Genomic DNA, 26,039 nt, shown 5'->3' with positions numbered 1-26,039 from the left:
CTGAAGAAAAGTAAACAATAGATTTGTACATAAGCAGGCTTTAAAGTTATCCTATCCTTGTCCTTCCCTTTCATAGTTTAATTTGTATAAAAAAATTAAAGTTGAATGTTAAACTAGTTAAAATTTGTGTTTATTGGCGTTTATGTAGCACTTGCTGAGAAACTTGTAGGAGAAGAGGAAACAAAGTAGGGGAGCTAGACTAACTGAGAATTCAAAACCAGTGCAACATGTTTCTATGTTTCAAAGCCATAAAGCAAACTGTTACACCTTGAAGTCTTTAGTGATGTGAAAAAAAAATATTCTTAGCAATAGGGATTGAGATTTCACTGATTGTGTAGATCTATTTCTTATTAATATTGGGAATAATATGATATTGAAAATAAAATTGAATTTCTGCATTCATCATTCATGCAGTATAGAAATAAGCCTTTCTGTTCATTTTAACCTGATTATAAAGCTTTATTGAGTGCAGGAGAGGGTTCACTTCATCTCTTGAGCACAATACTTAAATCTGACCTTTATAAGTCATACTTTTAAAAAAATGTGGCCCACCCCCAACTTCCCTGTTCCCTACTTTAAACCAGGGCACAGTAAATCGTCTATTTTAATATTTCCTATATTTCTAATTAAGGTCTACCCATTTAAACCTTAATATCTTGATCCGTTTAATCTTCAGATTTTGCTACATTTTTTTATAGCTATTAATTTCAGAGTAGCTATTTATACTAAGCTTTATAGATTAGTCATTAGAACTCTGATTATAAAATTGTTTGCATTTTAATGTCTCTTTCAGCTGATTATCTGGCTCAGGCATTTGATTCCCTTTGCGTGGACTTGAAGACAGATGAAGGAAAGACCTTGTTTTTAGAGTACCAATCTGTGCCTGTTATATTAAGTCACTTAAGAATATCCAGTAGAGGTCTGCTTTCCAATGCCATTGATGGTTTACTTCAGATGACAATGGAATCTGGTAACTTTGCTTAATTTTAAACAATAAAAATATAGCATTATAAAATGAAAAACAAATGCAATGAAACTTAAATCCCAAGTGAAAAACAATCCGTACTTCCTTTCTGATGTAATATGTAGTAGCAAGTAATACTTATCTTTTTGTCATCTAAATACAGCAGTTGTGAAGCTGTTCCCTAGCTGCATGAGTTAGCTGTTTCTCATTCTTTATGTATAAGTAAATTATTTTGGGATTTTTTTTATTTCTTAAATATATGCAGCATATTGTTAGATCTGTTTTCTGATTTATCCCTGTTACATTTTGCAACTCATTCTAAGGTTTTTCCATTGCTCTTGTAGGTGATGGGCGCATTTATAGTTTCTCAGAAGTCAGTCTGTGCTAGAACAGACATTGGATGCAAGTCCTTCTGCCATCAGGTGGAGACATGAAAATAGCCAGGCTCTTGTATGAACTTTCTTTATAATTTGAGTGAGTAGCTGATGCTGCTCAGTTTTTCCAATTCTTATAAGAAAAAGTGACTTTTCTAGATGGCTAGGTGACGTTTTGGTTTGTTTTTGTTTTACTGTTGCTGGATGACCTAGCCCTTAAAGGGAGGGTGGGGGGGCTCAGCCTTACCTGTGCCACTTTTAAACTGCATCCCCAAGTGACTGGTGTTGAGGATAGCGATCAGGTGATCCCCGATGCTCAGATAAGAGGCACTGCTTCCCTATATGAAAGAGGTTACTCAGAGGATGAGAAACCTGCAGGAAGGCTTCTGCAGGAAACCAAGGGCTAGAGAGGACCTGGAGAAGAGGCCTTCTGTGCCAGGCATGTGTGGGACCAGGGCAGAACCCTTAAGTGGAAGAGGCTTTAGGAAGCACCAAACAGCAGGACCTGGGTTTTGGAAAAGAACTGTTGAAGAGACTAAGGAAATGTATGGTTGGGGAAAGTCTGGTTTTAATATAAGTTGACATTGAACTGTGATATTATTTTAATAAAACAGACCTCAAGAAAGGATGTTACTCAACAAACGAGAGCTTGTGTGCAGTTGTTGGTGGGTTCAGGAAGGGGAAACTGAGTCAGAGGATGGGTCAGATGCTGTATCAGGGGATCCCTGATACATAAACCTTTTTGTTTTGTAAAAATTTCTGGGTTTTTGGACCAAGAGGGGAATGCCCCTGTGTTAGAAATATTGAAGGTAGTCAGCTGGGCATTTTTACATACTTATTTTGGTTTCTCCAAGAACTTAAATTTCAAACCAAACTCCCCATTGTGTCTTTGTTTGTGCTGGTGGAAATGGGACTGTTTGCTCTGCCTTAAAAAAGATACTCTTAAAAATATTACTGGTGGAAGGCTGAACAGCATCAAATAGCCTAATGAGATGAATGTCACATGTGTTCGCCTGATTTTAACTCTGCCCCTCTCTCTTCAACTCACCTATCCTCCTTCACACGCCCCTGTGCTTCTAGTGTTGCAGTGTTACTTCCGAAGCTACGGTGTCTGCTGCACCAGTATAGCTGGCAGCTAATGTTGATTCAGCAGACCTCGCCATTACTCGTAAAGAAAGACCACAAGCTCCGTTCAGTGGCAAAGGCTTGGTCAGGTTTATTGTCTTCAAAGCATGGTACTAGGGCCCCTCATACCAAGCAGGTTCACTATCATATGTATGTCTGTGACAAGGTATCAGCTTAATCAACATAATATTGTTTGCTCGGTGTCATAAACAGATAGCTAAGGGTTAACGTCTCTTTCACCTGGAAATAAGTATCTGAAGCACCTGACCAGAGGACCAATCAGGAAACAGGATTTTTTCAACTCTGGGTGAGGGAAGTTTGTGTATGAGTCCTTTGTTCTTGTCTTCTGCCTGTATGCTCTCTCGGATGAGAAGTGATTTCTGTTTCCTGCTTTCTAATCTTCTGTTTCCAAGTTGTGAGTACAAATATAGTAAGACCGTAAGGTTTCTATTGTTTATTTGTATATAGTGGATATAGTGGCTGAAGTGCTTTGAATTGTATTCTTTTTTAATAAGACTGTTTATTCATATTTCTTTTAAGCAATTGACCCTGTATTTGTCACCTTAATACAGAGAGACCATTTGTATGTATTTTTCTTTCTTTTTTATATAAAGCTTTATTTTAAGACCTGTTGAAGTTTTTCTTTAGTGAGGGACTCCAGGGAATTGAGTCTGCAGCTCACCAGGGAATTGGTGGGAGGAAGAAGTCAGGGGGAGATCTGTGTCTGTTAGATTTACTAGCCTGACTTTGCATTCCCTCTGGGTGAAGAGGGAAGTGCTTTTGTTTCCAGGACTGGAATTAGAGAGGGTGGACTCCCTCTGCTTAGATTCACGGAGGTTGCTTCTGTGTATCTCTCCAGGAGCACTTGGAGGGGGGGAAAGGAAAAAATTTATTTCCCTTTGTTGTGAGACTCAAGGGATTTGGGTCTTGGGGTCCCCAGGGAAGGTTTTTGGGGGGACCAGAGTGCCCCAAAACACTCTAATTTTTTGGGTGGTGGCAGCAGTACCAGGTCCAAGCTGGTAACTAAGCTTGGAGGTTTTCATGCTAACCCCCATATTTTGGACGCTAAGGTCCAAATCTGGGACTAGGTTTTGATATGGTGGCAGGGGTGGGATAGAATCCAGAAGCCAGTAGGAATATTATATTTTTCTTTTCTCTGCTAGGGGCTTTTTAGCAGAGAGAAACAGTTTGGTTTTAAAAGGGAACCAGAGAGAATTTTTTTTTCTCTGCTCTCTCTGACAGCTGTGGCTTGCATATTAAGCAAACAACCATTAAGAGACTGTTAAGGGTCTTTTATCACACAATAGCACTCCCATTAGGAGGCAAATACCAGCACTATATACATGCAAATAAAGTGGTTTTTCTGGTTTACTTTACATTGAAAAAATTAGCTAGAGAAAGAAAGGGAAAAAGGCACTGTTGCTAGGCAGACCCCAGGAGGCAACAGAGCCTGCAGTTCAGACAATAAACACCGGAGGACACCCCAACACAAGAAAACAAGATGTCATGAAAACCAAAGGCAGTACAGCTCGAGGCAATGGAAAAAACAGATAGAACTGCTCAGAACACAGATGGCCAGAGATGAGGCAACTCACAAACAAGAGATGGAAAGGCTACAAAAACAAGAAGAAGCCAAAAATGCAGCCCACCACAGAAAACTACAAGAAGAAGAAGTGGCCCACAAAATAAAACAAGCAGAAGAAGGGGTAGCCTACCGCCGAGAAATGGAAAAACAACAAAAAGAAATGGAAGAGAAGGAAAAACAGAGAAAACATGAACTGGACTTAGCGCAAGCTGGGCTGCATGCACCAGCCAATCTTAACAACCCTTCGCCAATTATGGTTCCACATCACAGAAAATTTCCCACCTACAAGGCAGGTGATGACACCGAGGCCTTCTTGGAAAATTTTGAAAGAGCCTGTTTTGGGTACAGCATCCCTGAAGACCACTACATGGTAAAATTGAGGCCACAGCTCAGTGGACCTTTAGCAGAGGTGGCAGCTAAAATGCCTAAGCAGCAAATGAACGACTATAAACTTTTTCAAACCAAGGCCAGATACAAAATGGGGATAACCCCGGATCATGCCCGTCCGCGTTTCAGAACCCAAAAGTGGAAACCAGATGTGTCATTTGCCAAACACGCCTACTACGTTGGGAAAAATTATGAGGCCTGGATATCAGGACACAATGTTAAAACCTTGGAAAAACTGCACCTCCTCATACAAATGGAGCAGTTCTTGAATGGTGTTCCTGAGGACATAACACGGTACATACAAGATGGAAAACCCAAAAATCTCGCTGAGGCCGGGGAGATTGGAGCCAAATGGATGGAAGTGGCAGAAAGCAAAAAAGCTACTGTCAAGGGGAACGAATACCCCAGGGAGCACAGCGACCATAAACCCTACAACCGAGGACAGCCAAAGACCCCACATACAACCCAAGTAAAGGCACAGACGCCCTAATCTTCCACCTCACCAGTCTCCAGTAACTCACCTCGACCCAGTGACCCATCAGATGGAAGATGCTTTAAGTGTAATGAACTGGAACATATCAATGCCAACTGTCCAAAGAACGCCATCCGAGTGCAGTTCATTACACCACCATCACACAAAAGATCCCCAGGCCCAGATGCCTCTCAAATACCCTTGGAGCGAAGGGAAAATTTGAGAGTGGGTGCAAAGAAGGTTACTGCGTGGAGAGACACGGGGGCACAAGTGTCAGCTATCCACCAATACTTCGTAGACCCCAAATTCATCAACCCAAAGGCCGAAGTGACAATTTACCCCTTCATGTCACAAGCTGTAGACTTGCCTACAGCTGAACTGCCTGTCCAGTACAAAGGCTGGTCAGGAATGTGGACTTTTGCAGTCTATGACAATTATCCTATCCCCATGCTACTGGGGGAAGACTTGGCCAACCAGGTGAAGCGGGCCAAGAGAGTGGGAATGGTTACATGTAGCCAAACCAGGCAAGCTTTCAGACCCATTCCTGTTCCTGAGCCGTCCACAGAGGCCCCGTCTGTGTTACCAGAGACCCAGACAGAGGTAGTGGACCTGGATTCTATGCCAACCACTGAAACAGCCACCGCACCTCCAGTCCCAGGCCCAGAACTGGAACAGCAACCAGCACCAGCAAGTGCAACCACATCTTCAAACTCAACGCCAGAGAGCACCAGCGAGCCAGAACTGGCAGAAGCAACAGACAGCCATACCCAAAAGGCTCAGCCAGAGCCTGAAATACCCTCAGGTGCACCAGCGGAGAGCGGTTCACCAGCAACAGAAACAACCTCATCACCTACATCTCTTCCAGAGGGACCAAGCCCAAGTCCACAGTCTGAGGAAGACCTGGTGACCCCAGCCTCAAGGGAACAGTTCCAGACTGAGCAGGAAGCAGATGACAGCCTTCAGAAAGTTTGGGCGGCGGCACGGAGCACCCCACCGCCTCTCAGCTCTTCTAATCGATCCCGGTTTGTTATAGACCAAGGACTTTTATACAAGGAGATTCTTTCTGGTGGACATCGGGAAGAATGGCAGCTGCAAAAACAGTTGGTAGTTCCAACTAAGTACCGGGGGAAGCTCTTAAGCTTAGTCCATGATCATCCCAGTGGCCATGCTGGGGTGAACAGAACCAAGGGCCGGTTGGGGAAGTCCTTCCACTGGGAGGGGTGGGCAAGGATGTTGCCAAGTATGTCCGGTCTTGCGAGGTATGCCAACGAGTGGGAAAACCCCAAGACCAGATCAAGGCCCCTCTCCAGCCACTCCCCATAATTGAGGTCCCATTTCAGCGAGTATCTGTGGATATTCTGGGTCCTTTCCCAAAAAAGACGCCCAGAGGAAAGCAGTACGTACTGACTTCCGTGGACTTTGCTACCCGATGGCCGGAAGCAGTAGCTCTAGGCAACACCAGGGCTAACACTGTGTGCCTGGCCCTAACAGACATTTTTGCCAGGGTAGGTTGGCCCTCCGACATCCTTACTGATTCAGCATCTAATTTCCTGGCAGGGACCATGAAAGAACTGTGGGAAATGCATGGGGTGAAGCACTTGGTTGCTACCCCGTACCACCATCAAACCAATGGCCTGGTGGAAAGGTTTAATGGAACTTTGGAGGCCATGATACGTAAATTCATCAACGAATACTCCAATAATTGGGACCTAGTGTTGCAGCAGTTGCTGTTTGCCTACAGGGCTGTACCACATCCCAGTTTAGGGTTTTCACCGTTTGAACTTGTGTATGGTCACGAGGTTAAGGGGCCATTACAGTTGGTGAAGCAGCAATGGGAGGGGTTTACGCCTTCTCCAGGAACTAACATTCTGGACTTTGTAAGCAACCTACAAAGCACCCTCCAACACTCCTTAGCCCTTGCTAAAGAGAACCTAAAGGATGCTCAGGAAGAGCAGAAGGCCTGGTATGACAGACATGCCAGAAAACGTTCCTTCAAAGTAGGAGACCAGGTTATGGTCTTGAAGGCGCAACAGGCCCATAAGATGGAAGCATCATGGGAAGGGCCATTCACGGTCCAGGAGTGCCTGGGAACTGTAAACTACCTCATAGCATTTCCTAATTCCTCACTAAAGCCTAGAGTGTACCATGTTAATTCTCTCAAGCCTTTCTATTCCAGAGACTTACAGGTTTGTCAGTTTACAGTCCAGGGAGATGATGCTGAGTGGCCTGACGGTGTCTACTACGAAGAGAAAAAAGACGGTGGCGTGGAAGAGGTAAACCTCTCAACCACCCTGGAACGTCTGCAGCGGCGACAAATCAAGGAGCTGTGCACTAGCTTCGCCCCATTGTTCTCAGCCACCCCAGGACGGACTGAACGGGCATACCACTCCATTGACACTGGTAATGCTCACCCCACTAGAACCCCACCCTACCGGGTGTCTCCTCATGCCCAAGCTGCTATAAAACAGGAGATCCAAAACATGCTACAGATGGGTATAATCTGCTCATCTACCAGTGCATGGGCATCTCCAGTGGTTCTGGTACCCAAACCAGATGGGGAAATACGCTTTTGCGTGGACTACCGTAAGCTAAATGCGGTAACTTGTCCGGACAACTATCCAATGCCCCGCACCGATGAGCTATTGGAAAAGTTGGGATGGACCCAGTTCATCTCTGCAATAGACTTAACCAAGGGGTACTGGCATGTACCGCTAGATGAACCTGCCAAGGAGAGGTCAGCATTCGTCACCCATGCGGGGGTGTATGAATTTAATGTCCTTCCTTTCGGCCTTCGAAATGCACCCGCCACCTTCCAAAGGCTGGTAAATGGTCTACTAGCAGGACTGGGAGAATAAGCAGTTGCCTACCTCGATAATGTGGCCATTTTTTCAGACTCCTGGCCCGAACACCTGGAAAAGGTCTTTGAGTGCATCAGGCAGGCCAGACTAACTGTTAAGGCCAAAAAGTGTCAAATAGGCCAAAACAGAGTGACTTACCTGGGGCACCAGGTGAGTCGAGGAACCATAAACCCCCTACAGGCCAAGGTGGATGCTATTCAAAAGTGGCCTATCCCAAGGTCAAAGAAACAGGTCCAATCCTTCTTAGGCTTGGCCGGGTACTATAGGCGATTTGTACCACACTACAGCCAAATCGCTGCCCCACTGACCGACCTGACCAAAAAGACCCAGCCAAATGCAGTTAAGTGGACTGATGAGTGTCAAAAGACCTTTACCCAGCTTAAGGCGACGCTCATGTCTGACCCTGTGCTCAGGGCCCCGGACTTTGACAAGCCATTCCTAGTAACCACGAATGCATCTGAGCGTGGTATAGGAGCAGTTCTCATGCAGGAAGCAACGAATCACAACTTCCGTCCTGTCGTGTTTCTCAGCAAGAAACTGTCTAAGAGGAAAAGTCGCTGGTCAGTCAGTAAAAAGGAATGCCATGCCATTGTGTACGCCCTGGAAAAGCTGCGCCCATATGTGTGGGGACGGCGGTTCCAGCTACAAACTGACCATGCTGCACTAAAGTGGCTTCATACTGCCAATGGGAACAACAAAAAACTTCTTCGTTGGAGTTTAGCTCTCCAAGATTTTGTTTTTGAAATTCAGCACATCTCAGGAGCTTGTAACAAAGTAGCTGATGCACTCTCCCGTAAGAGTTTCCCAAAATCCAGTAGTTAAAAAGTGTTCTTAAAATATAAAAGTTTGTTAGTTATATACTTAGTGGTATATGTAAAGGTGCATGTGTTGTATTAATCTGTTTAGTTTAAAGTTCTAGGAGAAAATCGTCGCCAGTGAGCTTCCCCACTGTCTGCAATTTGGGGGGCGTGTCATAAACAGATAGCTAAGGGTTAATGTCTCTTTCACCTGGAAATAAGTATCTGAAGCACCTGACCAGAGGACCAATCAGGAAACAGGATTTTTTCAACTCTGGGTGAAGGGAAGTTTGTGTGTGAGTCCTTTGTTCTTGTCTTCTGCCTGTATGCTCTCTTGGATGAGAAGTGATTTCTGTTTCCTGCTTTCTAATCTTCTGTTTCCAAGTTGTGAGTACAAATATAGTAAGACAGTAAGGTTTCTATTGTTTATTTGTATATAGTGGATATAGTGGCTGAAGTGCTTTGAATTGTATTCTTTTTTAATAAGACTGTTTATTCATATTTCTTTTAAGCAATTGACCCTGTATTTGTCACCTTAATACAGAGAGACCATTTGTATGTATTTTTCTTTCTTTTTTATATAAAGCTTTATTTTAAGACCTGTTGAAGTTTTTCTTTAGTGAGGGACTCCAGGGAATTGAGTCTGCAGCTCACCAGGGAATTGGTGGGAGGAAGAAGTCGGGGGAGATCTGTGTGTGTTAGATTTACTAGCCTGACTTTGCATTCCCTCTGGGTGAAGAGGGAAGTGCTTTTGTTTCCAGGACTGGAATTAGAGAGGGTGGACTCCCTCTGCTTAGATTCACGGAGGTTGCTTCTGTGTATCTCTCCAGGAGCACCTGGAGGGGGGAAAGGAAAAAATTTATTTCCCTTTGTTGTGAGACTCAAGGGATTTGGGTCTTGGGGTCCCCAGGGAAGGTTTTTGGGGGGACCAGAGTGCCCCAAAACACTCTAATTTTTTGGGTGGTGGCAGCAGTACCAGGTCCAAGCTGGTAACTAAGCTTGGAGGTTTTCATGCTAACCCCCATATTTTGGACGCTAAGGTCCAAATCTGGGACTAGGTTTTGACACTCGGCCAATACAAAATTGCCCCTCCTTTGACATTTTCTTTTATACATTGGTACAAACAAGTTACTTATTACACTCCAGACGTTGTTAGCTACTATCCTTGTACCTTGTATCTGATAGTTTGAACAAAACATCCTCATCCATTATTTTGTCATTCCCTCCTTATCTCACAAGGAATCTGTGACTTCCTGTATCATCCTCTTAGCAATGTACTTACTTGATTAGCTGATACCTAGCCTTGCTGTTCTGACAAGGCCTACTTTGACTCACAGCCTTGGTTCATACTTTTAACCATGCCTAGGGCTCCAGCAAGGCCTACACCCTTTACTAAATTATTTTCCCCAACACTAATAGTTGTGGATACTCGGTGAAGTAGTTATTGGTTGTGTTGGGAGAGGATAGTTTGATAAGGAGTTGTATTCAGAAGAATGGTTAAAGATTGATAGCTGGTAGTGTTTGTGGGGGAAGAGTTAAGGTTCTTCTGTGAGTGAATGCACATTTCAGGTATGTATGTGCCCAGTGTACCAGAGCCAGAGATATTTCCCTTAATGATATTTGTCATGGCAGCGCATGAACCTTTTGCTGTCTCATGCTGTTGCATGATGATATAAAGGACCATCCTCAGCCTCCCTCAGTTTCTTCTTACTGCTCATGACTGGTAGTCAGAGCATGTTGCTTTGCTCTGCAAGTGTTCTCCCTTTCAGAAAATTTGTTTTTTCTTGTATGTAGTTAGTGTACTTGTCTATAGTTAATTAGAATTTTGGAGTAAGTTTCATTTGTTATTTTACTTAATTTTTATTTAGAGTGTTGATTTCCACCTGTTCTGGGAAAAGGATCTAGAAGTTACAGTGAATCACAAATTGAATCAGAGTCAACAATGTGATGCAGTTGGAAAAAAGGTTAATGTCAATCTAGGATATATTAACACAAAAGTAAGACACAGGAGGTAACTGTCTAACTCACTCAGCACTGGAGAGGCCTCAGCTGGAGTGCTATGTCCAATTCTGAGCACTACCCTTTAGAAAAGATATGAGCAAATTGGAGAGTCCAGAGGAGAGCGACAAAAGTGGTAAAAGGTTTGGAAAACCTAACCAATGAGGAAAGGTTAAAAAAATTGGACATGTTTAGTCTTGAGAAAAGAAAACCGGGGGGAACTGATACGTCTTTATATATGTTAAGGGCTGTTATAAAGAGGAAAGTGATCAATTGTTCTCCATTGAACTCCACTGAATTTAGGACAAGTAGTAACGGGGGCTTAATCTACAGCAAGGGAGGTTTAAGTTAGATATGAGGAAAAACTTTCTAATGATAAGGGTAGTTAAGCTCTGGAATAGGCTTCAAAAGGAGGATGTGGAGTGCCCGTCTTTGGAGATTTTTAAGAACAGGTTAGACAAAACACCTGTCTAACCTGTGTTACTTTCATGGGTCAAGCCTTGAGTCTTCCATGGGAGGTCCAGCAGACTATTCAGAATTCCCCCTGGGAAGGTTCAACCCTGTTCTCTCAGCAGACTGATGAGAAATTTCAGTGTCTCAAAAGACTTGAAGACTACATTGAAAACACTGGGATTTTACACTCTATTCTGTAAAAAAAAAAAAAAAAAATTCTTCCCTCAGTCGTGCCAACGATACCTGCATTTCATGCTTAGGCAGTCTGAGCACTCTAGAAAAAAAGAGGGAAAATGCTAGCAAAGTTTGATAGGTCCACCCTGTAAACTGATGGCTACCTGCTCTTGACTCCATCAACTCATGAAAGTAGCATTTTTTGGTAGCCATTACCTTTGCAAGAAAGAGAGGCAGAATTATGAGCATTGGTAGCTTATGCTCCCTAGACAATCTTTTATAAGGACAAAGTACTTACATCCGCATCAAATTTTTTTGACTAAAGTAGTGTTGGAATTCTGCCTCAATCAAGTGATATACTTATCCACTTTTTTCCTAAGCCCCATTCTCATAAGGAAGAAGAGACTTCATACCGTGGATGTTAGAAGAGCAGTAACTTTTTATTTGAACAGAACTAGATTGTTTAGGTCATCCTCCCAGCCGTTCATGGCAATTGCAGACAGGATGCAAGGCATTCTTGTCTTGATTCGGAGAATCTTGTCCTGGATTTCCTCCTAAATGTATCTGTGCCATGACATTTTTAATGTAACCCCTCTGGGTAGAGTAGTAGGGCACACCACAAGATCTCAAGGAGCGTCCTTAAGCTTCTGCCTTAAGTACCTATAACAGGTGTATGTAGAGCAACAGTTTGGTTGTCAGTGCATACTTTTACAACTTATGCTATACCTCAGCATTCCAGAGATGATGCCAAGTTCGGATGAGTAGACCTTCAGTCACTCTTCGGGTAGATAAGAAAATCCATCCCCAGAGTGCTTGCGAGTCACCTGAAGTGGAGTGGACGTGCAATCACTCAGAGAAGAAAAAACAGTTTCTGACCTTCGAGATGTTGCACTTGTCCGTTTCATGACCCCCCTCTCCTTCCCCTTTATAGAAGAATGATCCTGGTATTTTCTCATGGTGGCTGCCCTAATTCTTCAGAAGGGGCCTCATCAAAGACTTCTTCCAGAAGTACTTCCCCTACTTTACCCATTGATGGATGCAGGAGTTCATTGTTGCGAGAGCTGCCTTTTGGGAGGCTAAGAGCTTCTGAGCTTTCTCAGATTCAGAAGCATAAGAAGTCAGTACCAAGTTAGTCAGAGTCTCAAAGAACACCATTCCTCCTCAGAAAGCTCCTCTGGTACCGATAGTAAAGTGTGCCCTTCAGTTTACTGTTCTCAAATACTAGCTCATGTTGTGTCTCTTGATGTTGACCTGTTGACTCTGGTGTCCTTTCAGGGGCCATCGAGACTAGCTCTTGCTCCAGCAGAGACATTGGGTCAGTCTTCTCTGATCTTGGTGGAACAACCGTGTCTCTCTTTACTGACAACACTAGAAGCTTATGCTGCAGCAGAGACCTTTAGTATCTCTCAATAACATGGTTTATCACCTCTTGTTCAGGGCAAAGATTCCCTCATTTGGCACTGCCGCAGATACTATGTGTCTTAGCTATGGTACATTTCACAGTGGCTCTACTGCTGTCCAACCCTGTACCGCAGTTGACCTCTGCACTAATGCCGATGCTGATTTGTTGTACGGTACCAGCAGTCAGGAAGTCATCCATGCTTTCTTTGATGCTTCGAACCCAGCACTGATCCAGATCCCAGTCTCCAAAGAAAACCCCCAGTACCACACTGATGTTGGGCTTCGGACTACTCCAGGTCTTTCTTGGAGTCTAAAGATGGCTTGCTGATTACATGTTACAGACACAGTGGGCATCCTCTAGATCATTCTTTCAGTTCTGCAAGTGATCTTAGACAGGGGCAGAGCACAGAACTGGGAGACTTGGACCTGGCATTCCTGGGGTACCAGTACCATTCTGACCCCCTCAGTGGTCATATTGGATGCCATGAGGGACACCTCTAGCTTCCAGGTCACCTTCTCCACCCCCTTGTAAAGTCACAAAAGCCAGGAGGGAAGTCTCTCCCACTGATACCTGGAGACAGGTGATGGGGGTAGTGGTGGTATTGACCGACCTTGGAGATCGGCATCACCAAGGCTACCCCAGCAGTTGGTGGAACAGTACGCTGACTCAGTACTGCAGGATCAGCCTTAGAAAGTCTCTCCAGTGTCCCCTCTTAATGCTTTGTCCTCATCACTGGATGAGGCACTGTTACTGGAGACGTCATCCCTGGTACTGAATGATTTCAAAGTATACCAAAAGATCCTTAGATGGATGGCAGCTTCTCTTGAAAAACAAGTTAAGCTTATAGAAGAGAGCAGCCATAAGGTTATTGATATTCTCCACCTAGCCACAGCAGGAAAGATAGCATTGTTGATGGATATGGGTATCATGCAGCCTATTAAGACTCTGTGCCAGACCCCCTCATACATTCCACCAGTGACCAAACTCATTGAACAGAAATATCAAGTTCTGTCTGGGGGAGGATTGAACATTTTTATACATGTCCCATGCTAGGGTCACAGGTAGGGGCACTGTGAATGAGAGAGGTCTCCAGGGACAGTATAAAGCCACCTCCAAAGGAAAACATGCAGAAAAACTGTATCTGTTTAGGAGCAAGAGTTTTTTCACAGCAGGATGACAACTTCACAGCTAAATATCAGGTCTTACTGTACAGATACAACTATATCAACTGGTGGGCAATCTCTTAGTTTACAGACAAACTTCTGGGGAGCTCTAGAGAGCAATTCTGAGCCTTGGTTATAGACCACCAATTGGTTGCTTGTTCAGCACTGCAGACTTCACTGGATGTGGCAGATTTGGCAGCCAGATCCATGGTGACAGCTGTCACCATGAATTGTTCTTGGCTGCTGGCCTCTGGAGGTACAGTACAACAAACAAATGAAGACCTCACTTTTGAAGTATCTGATTTATTTTCATACAGGATAGATAAAGCACTTTACACCTCACAGGATTCTAGAGCTGTTTTGAAATTCTTAGGGCTCTCTGTGCACCATCTACAAGAAGGACCAAATATCATGCTTAGCCACAACCAAGCGGTAGTACTACTTTTTCTGACAGTCAGACCAGTCTAAGAGGAGGCAAAGATTACAAAGATGGAGGCTTTGAGCTCCTACTTCTTTGTTTTCATCAAATAGACATACCCAGGCCTCAGAACAGCTGGCTTGACTGCTATATGGAGAACAGTGTACTCAGCAACCTGAATTCTATTGCCCTTTTCCCTCCTGGACAGGTTATCCCACTTCCTACATATATGGCAGGCTATTAATTTGGACAAGTTGGTGCTAAGCATGGTGGAATCTGATTATACCCTGCAATTTCTTTCTATCTCACCTTCCCTGACCCTCTTTAGGGAACCTTCTCCGAGGTCTGGCATAAGACTATAAGTTCAGACTCTACATACTTTGGGAGCTGTGGAAGAAGTTCCCCAGCCTCATCAAGGGAAGAGGGTTCTGTTCTCAATATTGCCTAAGACCCAAGGCCAGATGAGGTCTTAAACTCATTCCAGACCTTCGGAATTTAAACAAATACATCAAGAAGTTAAAGTTCAGTATAGTATCTGTCACTGCTGTTATTCCTACCCTGGCTCCAGGAGACTGTTATGCTACCCTCGACTTGCAGGGATGTCTGTTTCCATATGGCGATCCATTGCTAAAGTTTGTGATAGGTCAAGATTACTACCAATTCACTGTTCTGCCCTTTGGTCCATTATTGGCACAAGGCGTTTTTACCAACTGTAAGTCTGTGGTAGTGGTGCACCTTCAGCACAAGGATGTCTAGGTGTATTCTTACCTGGATGATTGGTTGATTTGAGGTCATTTAAACAGGTAGAAATTGTTATACATTGAATTCTCCAATTGTTCTGTTTTTTAGGCCTGAAAATAAGCAAGGAAAGGTTGATATTAACTCCCGTACAGAGGGTGGGGTCATTGGAGTTATTCTGGATTCCACCATCTCCAGAGGTCTTCTACAACTTCCCAGGTTCCATGCTTCAGGATCTTTATTTGTGTCCCTCAAGAATTACTGCAAGGAATCTCCTTAGACTTCTGAGTCATATGTACATATGTGACCCTCATCTGCCTCATGCCAGACAGCACCTCAGAGCAATGCAGGCTGGGCTCAGTGCAGTTCAGTGACCAATTTGTGCAGTTCACCATCTGCACAAACAATAAGCATCCTGATCAAGGTGCTGTCCTCACTGGACTGGTGGATGCACTAGGAAGTCCTGTTTGCTCCCCTTACTCCATCCATTACTCTAGTAAGGATACGTCAACCATGCGGTGGGGAGAGTATCTAGATTGCTTCCAAGCCCAGGGGCTTTGGTCCCCCCAAAAAGCAAGGTTACACATAATTGTCCTTGAGCAGCGAGTGATTTTTGCTGCATGCCAACAGTTTTCTGTCTCATGTTTGGGACAAGACTCTCTAGGTATTCGTTGACAACATCACAGCGGTGTTTTATGACAACAAACAAGGGAGTACCAGGTCAAACTGACTGTGCCAAAAGGTTTTCAAGTTATGAAATTTCTGCATTCAGAACTCCTAGCTCTCAGGACATCACACTAACCAGAGTTCAGAACGCACTGGCTGATGATTTGATCCAATCTTTCACCCAAACCACAAATGGTCTCTCAACTCAGACATCCTGTCTGTGGTGTCTCCTACAGAGTTTTTTCCCCCAAAGATGGACCTGTTTGCAACCTAACAGACAGGAAATGTCCCCAGTTTTGCTCCAGGGGAGGTCACAGCCATTTTAGTTCAATTCTGCAATTGAACAAATCATGCTCTAAAAGGACACCAATATATTTGCTGTGATTATTTTACCGAAGGCCTTTCTGGATCATTTATATGGTCTTGAATGGCATCTATGCATTCTCATAATTGCATTTAGAGATACATTTGCAATATGATGTGGCAGCATAAAACTCCAGTTGAGTTTTAGGTTGAACATGTAAGGACATTTTGTCATAGGACATGGGGAGGTAATAGGTCCTTTCTGTATGATTGTGGTTTGATTGCATTTGAAGTATTGTGTTTCGTTCTGGGCAGCTTATTACCTGAAAGGTATTGACACATTTGGAGGGAGCGAAGAAAAGAGCAACAAAAATGGATGGAGATTATAAAGATGGATTTACATAGAAGAATTAAGAGAGAAATACATATACCTTGCATATGCAGTGGTGTTGTAGCTGTGTCAGTCCCAGGATATTACAGAGAGGTGGGTGATGTCATATCTTTTACTAGACCAATTTCTTTTGGTCAGAAAGACAAGCTTTTGAGCTACATTGAGAAAGAGCTGTGTGTAGTTCGAAAGGTTGTCTGTCTCATCAACAGAAGTTGGTCCAGTAAAAAATATTACCTCACCCATGTTGTCTGTCTAATATACCTTGCTTAGATGTCTATTTAGGGCATAATAATCTACAAATATTGCAAATAAACCCACAGAAACATTTATTATGCTAATTATATTCTGACATAATTACCAGTAATAAGATGAAAATTAGAAAAAAGAAAAATTTAACCCTTACCTGCTCTCTGGTGTTAGCTGTATTACACTATCTACACTAGAGGTTTGCACAAATAGTTTTAGACAGTGGCATTTGACCATCTTGCTGAAAATTAAAATCATGTTAGACACTGAGTGTGGGAGCCCTATGAAAGCAGTTGTAAACAAGTCTCTAACTGACCTTACTATAGAAAACTTTTTAAAAAATGCAAATAAAGAGAAATAAGTATAAATACAGTGCTTTGTTAAAATATTATGCTTTGACTTTTTTAAATAACTTAAATTTAAATAACTTATAATTTCTAGGTGATTTTTTTTTTCTTCAAGCCATAATGGTTGCTTACAGTGGCAGCTTCAGAAATGAAAATTCTAAGTAGCTTGTCCAGATACTTCACTCCTGCTTTATGAATTTTCAAATGGCTGAACTTAACTAAATGGGTTCAGTTTTCCTTTAACAGACAAACATCAAAAGCAAATCTTTCCTTGTTATACCTTGTGATGAATTGGGCATCAGATTTTGTGATGGCCATAAGAACACTGAAATTGCAGCTGGGGATTGAATGATGGAGGGATGATGCAGGAAAGAGAATTTAGTCTGTAGCTTAAAATAAATAGATATAACCTAAAGAAATTTGTAGCTACCAACATGTGTGCCTCTCATTGCCCTGATCATTTTGTTTCTTTCCTGTTCTTCTGTCTTTCATCTGTTTTTGGCTCTTTTGATTGTTTGCTCTATCATGCAGGAACTACCTTTCTCAGGTTTGGAAACCACCTAGCAAAGTTTGGGCACTACAACAATAAAAATAATAATTAAGCAATACTACATCAGATATATTTTAAATACTGGGTCCAAACAACTGTGGTCATTCATCAATAAGATACAGGAACTTAACTTAGCAAGTTGTTCCTCTCTCTTTTATAAATAAATTACTGCAGGTGACTGTATGCAACAGGGAAACAATTTCATTTCCTCCTAAGTTCTTTGCTGTTCCACAATCATAGTGAGGGACTTCTCCAAACGGTCAGTCATGTTGTCAGTATTCTGTCACTCACTTGCGTTGCTGCCATCTCTTCTCCCTCCTGTTGGTGTGTATGTACATTAGCCACTGATGCTAGTAAAAGTTACATCTCCACATGAAGTGGAGGCAAAACCCTACTGTTTAATTATTCAGCATGAGACTCTCACAAATACACTTTCTATCTGTGTTCATTTTCGAAAATGACATATACCTAAGTTTAGAAAGGAGATTTTTTTTTGTTTCTAAAGACAACAGCTTGTGAGATTCTATGACTGTTGGTGACTGATCACTTTCAGGGGAATCTGATGTAATCTGTCAACAATAATTAATTGCTTATTGTCTTTTGCAGTGTACTTTTGAAACTGAACTACTAATGCAAGTTGGTACAGATTTCTAAGGATGCCTGTGCAGGCTTGCACAGAATATTATAACTTGTACAAAACCTGACATGACAGATATAGACTTCATAATCACCAAAAGTTTACAAGAAAAATTAAATATAATTACTGCAACCACAGACCACCAAAATAGATATTTATCAAATATGTTTTAGAAGCACTTGTTCATCTCCACAATTATTTTTCAGATAAATGTGCATTTAAACGTATTACATTAACATGGGCTTTCTAGCAATATACAGTAGTATCCTTCCAGAAGAAGTTACTAAGAGATTTTGTAAACGTAGTTTATAAAAAAAATTCTCTTAAAATACATAAACTATTTTTGATTGCGCTACTTCCAGCTAATTATATTCTGTGAAACTGAGCAATTATTTCCACTTCGATGGTGGTTCTATTTTATTAAAGTAGTCATTCTTTTCTGTAGTATTTTTATCTTATGCCTTATGTTCTGTGTTATAAACTTTATCAAAATATTAACTTTTTTTCTTTACAATTTAATTTTATTTGAAAAGGAATAACATAGGGAGGTCGTAAGAAGGTTTCCCTGGCTTTATGTCCTGTGAGCAGAGAGCCAGTTAAGTAGGATACTTGTGTGTGTCTGCAGAGGTGTCTCAAGTTGTGGATCAGTTACTTTTTGTTTGTAAGCAGTTTGGAGCAAGGAACGTCTTTCTGTACGGCACCTAGCACAATAGGGCTGTGATCTGTAACTAGGGCTTTCTGGTGCTACAGCAATACTACTACTACTACTAATGTTCTTAGAGGTGACTCCCATTATCTTCAAGTCAGTGGGGAGAGCTTGCCACCATCATCTGCCCAAAATGCATTCAATCTGAGCCTGAAGGCATACATCATTCCACGAATGTTTTTATACTCACTTTATTTTTTGTTGCCTGAAGACATATTTATTTAAACAAACTTTGTCTATAAATTAGTTTGTGGGTGCTAGTGGTCTTATTCATCTATATTTGATAATACTTACTATGTTTTCACTAGCTTTCCTGTCTCACTTTCCTGTTACCTGTTCTTAGGAGTAACTCCCGTGGTAAACAAGGTATTCTTCAGCTTCCCATTATTATAAAATGATTCACATCACTTCTTCATTGGTGTAACGTAGTCTGGGAGGACTGCTGTCCTTATCATAACTTGGAAATGTCTACTCATTTCTTGCGTGCCTGGGACACTATAAGAATTTCAATTGGTCTTGCTTCAATTGCTGCCCAGTAACTAACACAGTCTGTTAAGTATTTTTGCTCAAGAGAAAAGTTACTACCTTTCTAGGTCAAAATTCCTAGAAGTGGCTTATGTGACAAGAGTACAGTAGTTGAACTGAAATCCTCTGGGAGATTAGTTCTTTCAGTATGCTAGGTGAAAATTGTTTTCACGTTGGAACCTGAGTTCCCTTTGTCAGATTGTGTTGGGTGTTGAATTGTGTGCTGGAATGATATTCCTTTTCTGAACTATATATTTTCCTCCAGGAGGTTGTTTTTCTAGATCTTTATGAAACTGGCTTTCTGCTGTCTTGTTGTCTGGTATAGTAAAGTCTTCAGATGCTTCACAAGTGTATGTTCCAGAACCCGAATTTCCTTTTTTTAATTTGCCTTGTATTATAAACCATATTATCATCATATAGAGGAATATACGTTCTTGCCTTTGTTCATCACCTATTCAAAATTCCCCTCTAGCCCTCCCATCTCCTGTTGTGGATGGGAATTTTGGATGACTCCATGATTCTTCTGGGATGTGAATCTGTCTCATACAGTATTTTTTTCCCCTGTGTGATTGGAGAATCTGAGAGTTTGTCTGCTCTTTAGTAGAAACCCAGCCCTATTCCTCTGCTCCACATTTTGCCTGTTTTATTCTTCTGTTATGTCTTGTCACAAACCTGGATTGTGAGCTCTCTGAGGCAGGGGAAATTTGTGCAATGTCTCAATCACAAGGGCCCTGATTATTGCCTGGGGACCCTAAGCACGACCATAACATAATAATGGTAACTTTAGAGAGAGAGAGAATTACCCACTTGTACTTTTGCTTCTCTGAAGATACCTTTTATTTCTACTCACCTTTTCACTGTCCTTTCAACTGTTGATTTTTTCTGATGATCTCATCCTATCATAAATATTTGTACACATATTACTTTTGCAATTTAGGAACTTCTCTGTGTCATGCTCATCAAGGGAATTAAAAATGTCTGACCTAAAGGGGTGTCTTAAAGAGCAAAAATTCATTGACAGCTAAAGGACCTCAGAAAAACACTGGAGTCATCTGTTTGTGTACTCAGGAAGGCAATATTGCATTGCTTTGCATAGAGGTTACTTTTAGAAGGGTATCTTCACAATCATATGGGCTAGAAACTATATATAAATGAAAGCTTAAATTCCGCAGAAATTGATGAGTTAGACCTTCATGCTGACAAGAGAAAGATTCCCACTTGTCACTGCCAAGTAGATTTTTTTCAGCCACTGTTCTAAATGGTGTTAGGTTGCTTGAGTTGTGCTTTCTGGGATTACAGTTTATACTGGGTTCAGTAAAGCTCCTAAAATAAATTACAACCTTGTATTCACTCCGAGGCTATCTATTATGACTAATAAAAATATATCTGTCCTTGTTTTTTTAAACAAAGATGCATCCATCTTCACTAAATTGATAGCAGCACCTTGACATTTCATTTATAAAGTGCTTTACTCAACACACTTGCAAAGGATTTCAAAAGAAATACACTTTCTTCTTTGAGTGCTTGCACACGTCGATTCCATTCTAGGTGTTCGCGTGCCCACATGCAGAGTTATTGGAGACTTACCTTGGCAGTATCTGTAGGGTCGGCTGTGGTGCCCCCTTGAGTGCCACGCTCGTGTCAGTATATCAGGCACCGCTAGTTAGGCTGGAGCATTAGCACTGCGCTGGACAAGCCCCAGTCAGCACCAGGCTCGGTGCAGGACGTGCTGGTGGGCACTGTGGGGAAGGAGCAAGTGCCCATCCCAAGACCCCCCAAGAGCCCCCTTCCCCTGTGGGAGAAAATGCCCCAGGCCCTCTCTCCTGGTGGTTCAGTCATCCTCCTCCTCTCCAGACAAGGGGATGGTAGTGCCCTCCCGGGTTAGTCCACTGGATGACTTCAGGGAGCATCAAGCACTGATCTGACATGTGGCCACCAACTTGGGCTTCGAGGCAGAGGAAATGGCGGAACAATCGGACACATTGTTCAATGTGCTCTCCACGTCCATGCCAGCACGTGTTGCATTCTCAGTGCATGAGGGGGCCCTAAACATTTACAAAGCCATCTGGCAAACCCCATTCTCCATTCGCCCACTTCCGAGCGGGCTGAAAAGAAGTATTTTGTCCGCGCCAAGGGGCTCGAATACTTATACATCTACCTGCCCCAGGGTCATTGGTCTTGTTGGTGGCCAACGAAAAGGACAAATGGACCAACTAGTTCCACCCCCAGGAATAAGGAGGCCAAGAGACTGGACCTTTTTGGAAGGAAAATTTATTCCACAGCCAGTCTCCAGTTCAGGGTGGTGAACCACTGGGCTCGTTTGGGGCATTATAACTTTAACCTCTGGGATGCCCTCCTTAAGTTTAAGGACTCTATGCTCCAGGAGGCAGCCCAAGAGTTAAGATCTGTGGTGGAGGAAGGTACCGTGGTGGCTTGGTGCTTCCTCCAGATGGCCTGGGATGCTGCCGATTCGACGGCCGGGGTGGTTGCCTCAGCGGTGGCCATGAGCTGCAGCTCCTGGCTTCAGACTGCCAGCCTATCCCAGGAGATGCAGTCCTCCATACAGGATCTCCCATTCGATGGCGTCGAGCTGTTCTAGACGGATGCAAGGCTGAACAGTGTAAAAGACACTCGGGCCACCCTTTGCTCCTGGGGATGCATACACCTCAGTCTGCGAGGAAGCCATTCTGGCCGCTCCCAAACCAAAGGCCTTGGCAGCCTCAGCAGGGACCTGCGAGGAGAAGGGACGCTGGGTTTAATTGCTGCCACCCTTCATCCTCCCAGTTGCCTATGCAACCTGCCCAGTGAAACACCGTGGAGGCCAGAAGTGCTCATTTTTAGTGTGCATTCGAGCAACGCACTAGTCACCTCCCCAGATCTGCCCCACCTTTTCCTCAGCCATCTCCATCCCTACTGTTCAGCCTGGTTGAGAGTCACCTCAGACCATTGGGTGCTAGAAATTGTGTAATTGGGCTATACCTCCAGTTTTCGGACACCCCTTCCCCATCCCTCTTCGGTGACCCTTCTCACAAGCAACTCCTCATTCAGAAGGTAAACCGTCTACAATTGGGGGTGGTGGAGGAGGTTCCTCCGGAAATGAGCGGGGAAGGTTTCTTCTACTGCTATTTCCTGATTCCGAAGGCAAAAGAGGGGCCTACATCCCATTCTAGACCTGCAGTGACTCAACAAGTACCTCAAAAAGTTGAAGTTTCGCATGGTATCCCTGGTCTCCATCATTCCCTCTCTGGATCCAGGAGACTGGTACGCTGCTCTCGACTTGAAAGATGTTTATTTCCATTTCTCTATTTTCCAAAGACACAGATGGTTCCTCTTTTATGGTAGGCCAGTGCCATTTCCAGTTCATGGTGCTCCTCTTTAGCCTCTCCTCAGCCTTGCAGGCCTTTACAAAATGATGGCCCAAGTAGCCACTTACCTGAGACATTGGGGGGTCCAAGTCTATCCTTATCTCAATGATTGACTCATCAAAGGCACATTGTGGGATCACGTGCAGAGCAGCCTCAATTTGTTGTGGTCCACATGCCACAATCTGGCCTGTTTGTGAATGAACAGAAGTCAATCCTCATACCAGTGCAACAAATGGAGTTTATTGGGGAAGTTCTCGTTTCCACATGGTCTAGGGCATTCCTTCCAGAATCCCGTTTCCAAGCCATGTCGAATGTAATCTCCCGTGTGAGGGATCACTCGCTCACCACCTCCTGCACTTGCCTAAGGCTGGTAGGCCACGTGGCTGCTTGTACTTATGTGGGCTGACATGCCCGGCTCAACCTCCAGTCTCTGCAAACATGGTTGGCATCGGTCTACATCCCCAACAGGCATGTCCCAGACCTAGTAGTCAAGGTGCCGGACCACATCTGGGCATCACTGTCATGGTAGCTGGACTGTGCATCGGTGTTGCAGGGAGTCCCCTTCGTGGCCCCGGCTCTGTTGCTGACTCTGGTGTCCAATGCCTCGGACCTAGGCTGGGGAGTCCGCCTGGGCAAGTTCAATACACAGGGCTGCTGCTCGGGGGTTGACCGCTCCCTCCACATAAATGTCCGGGAGCTCAGGGCAGTCTGCTTGGCGAGCTAGGTGTTTCAGTCCCAGTTGCAAGGCAAAGTGGTTCAAGTCCTCATGGACAACGCCTCCACAATGTTTTATATCAACAAGCAGGGCAGAGCCCAGGTTGTCAGCCCTTTGCCAGGAAGCTCTCAGTCTATGGGACTTCTGCATGCAGCATGCCATTCATGTTGTGGCAGCACACATCCCCGGAACCAGAAATGTATTGGTGGATCACCTCAGCAGAACCTTCTCATCTCGCCCTGAGTGGTATCTCTACCCCGATGTAGTCAACCAGATCTTCCAGAGGTGGGGGTTTCCCCAGGTTTACTTGTTCGTGACTCACCAGAACAGGAAGTGCCACCAGTTCTCATTTCAGGGGATCAACAGGGGCTCCCAGTCGAACGCCTTTCTGAGTCCCTGGTCAAGGGCTCTGATGTACGCTTTCTCGCCAGTGCCGTTGCTTCATAGAGTTCTCAGGAAGATCAGGCAGGACAAGGCCAAGATCATCCTAATAGCCCCGTCTTTGCTATGCCAGCACTGGTTCAGCACACTCATGGATCTGTCAATGGCACCCCTGATGCCACTGCCCCTCTGGCCAGATCTCCTATCGCAGAACCATGGCTGGCTATGCACCCAAAACTGGCAGCATTGCACCTAACAGTTTGGTTGCTTCATGGTTTACTGCCGAGGAATGGGAATGTTCAGCCTGAGTTCAACAGGTCCTACTGGGAAGTAGGAAGCCCTACACGAGACCAACCTATGTGAACAAATGGAAATATTTTGCATGCTGAGCCTTGGTCCATGAGGTTAGGCCTTAGCAGGCCTTGCTGCAGCTGATCCTGGACTACCTTCAAGCATCTCAAGCGCCAAGGTTTGTCTCTTTCCTCAATTAAGGTCCACCTGGCCTCTATATCAGCCTTTCACTCTCCATTCCAGGGCTGGTCGATTTTCATGCAGGGAGGAATAGCTTAGTGGTTTGAGCATTGGCCATCTAAACCTAGGGTTGTGAGTTCAATATTTGAGGGGGCCATTTAGGGATCTGGGGCAAAAATCTGTCTGGGGATTGGTCCTGCTTTGACCAGGGGGTTGGACTACATGACCTTCTGAGGTCCCTTCCAACCCTGATCTCTATGGTTCTATTCTATGATGGTCCAATTCTTGAAAGGCCTGGAGCAGCTTGGTGTCCTGTTCCCTTCTTCTGCGTTCCTGCAAGGTGGCATTCCTGGTAGCAATAACTTCTACCCGAAGCGTCTCTGAAATTAGGCCGCTTACATCAGAGCTACCCTATACGGTGTTCTTCAAGGACAAGGTCCAATTGTGAGCACATCCAGCTTTTGTGTTTCACTGTTTCACACAAGCCAACACATATTTCTGCCAGTCTTCTTACCAAAGGTTCATAAGTCTGAGGAGGAATGTGGGCTGCCCTCTCTGGTTGTCAGGAGGGCACAAGCCTTTTACATGGAGAGGACCAAGTCATTTCACAAATCATAAAGTCATAGAATATCAGGGTTGGAAGGGACCTCAGGAGGTCATCTAGTCCAACCTCGTGCTCAAAACAGGACCAATCCCCAAAGTCAACGCAGTTCATCGCGGTGGAAGATAGGATGAAAGTACATTCAGTTTCTGCCCAGAGAATTTCTTCCTGGATCAGAGCCTGCATCTGTTTCTGCTATGATCAGGCGAAGGTGCCTCCACTGGTGGTTGTAACTGCCCACTTGACTAAAGCTCAAAGCCTCAGCAGTGGCCTTCCTGGCCCATGTGCCGATTTCTGACCTCTGCAGGGATAACATCTGGTCATCTATGCATACGTTCATGTCTCACTATGCGTTTACACAGCAAGCCTGAGATGATGCTGGCTTCGGTAGAGCAGTGTTGCAAACCACACGTCTGTGAACTCCGAGCCCACCTCCAGGGATTCTGCTTGTGAATCACCTAGAGTGAAATCAACATGAGCAAGCACTCAGAAGAAAAAATGGTTACCTATCTGTCGTAACTTGTTGTTTGAGATGAGTTGCTCATGTCCATTCCATTACCCACCCTCCTACCCCTCTGTCGGAGTTCCTGGCAAGAAGGAACTGAGAGGGCGTAGGGCCGATGGCACCTGATGTAGTGATGCCAGAGCTCAGCACTCAAGGAGACATCACAGCCAACCCTACAGATACCACTAAGGCAAAAGTCTCCGACAACTGTGCACATAGGCGCACACATACCTAGAATGGAATGGACATGAGCACCACCTCTCAAAGAACAACAGTTATGAAAGGTAGGTAACCATTTTTTCTCTACTTCATTGCCGTAAGCTGTAGTTTGCATATTTTGCTAAGTTGCCTTAAGTAGGACTTACAAATGAGTTTAAGACAAGGAAAAAAAATAAATTAAGAAACATCTTTCTTCCCAATTCCATGTCCCTTTGCTAGATATGACTAACCCATGCTATCAGTTAGAAAATATAGTGTATATGTAAGAAAGTCAAACATCATTTTGTTAGCTTTCTGTATCCTTTCTGTGAATCGTATTGAAATATCAGATTGCTTTGAAACAGTGAATAACATGCATCCGAGGAAGTGGGTATTCACCCACGAAAGCTCATGCTCCAAAACGTCTGTTAGTCTATAAGGTGCCACAGGATTCTTTGCTGCTTTTAGTGAATAACTGTTGTCCTTTATTTCTTAAATTAAAAACTAAGTTTTCAGTGTGTTTG

At 43.8% G+C, this 26,039-nt stretch overlaps 1 protein-coding gene across 9 annotated transcripts in view; it reads left to right on the top strand.

Annotated features, from left to right (window-relative positions):
- CCDC138 (coiled-coil domain containing 138) overlaps window positions 1-26,039 on the top strand; it is a 78,898-nt gene that overhangs the window by 48,019 nt on the left and 4,840 nt on the right. For 8 of the 9 annotated variants that reach the window (XM_030569371.1, XM_030569338.1, XM_030569308.1 and 5 more), the window contains one exon: window positions 794-970. In XM_030569371.1, coding sequence (XP_030425231.1) covers window positions 794-970 — 177 coding nt within the window. Of the gene's footprint in view, window positions 1-793; window positions 971-1,308; window positions 1,967-26,039 lie in introns of those variants that run through there. The other variant, XM_030569356.1, reaches the window with a different exon arrangement.

This window comes from Gopherus evgoodei, chromosome 1, assembly GCF_007399415.2.
Source record: "Gopherus evgoodei ecotype Sinaloan lineage chromosome 1, rGopEvg1_v1.p, whole genome shotgun sequence".
Classification (NCBI taxonomy): Eukaryota; Metazoa; Chordata; order Testudines; family Testudinidae; genus Gopherus; species Gopherus evgoodei.
Note: the sequence above shows the minus strand (reverse complement) of the source record. Positions and strands in the feature narration are given on the sequence as shown.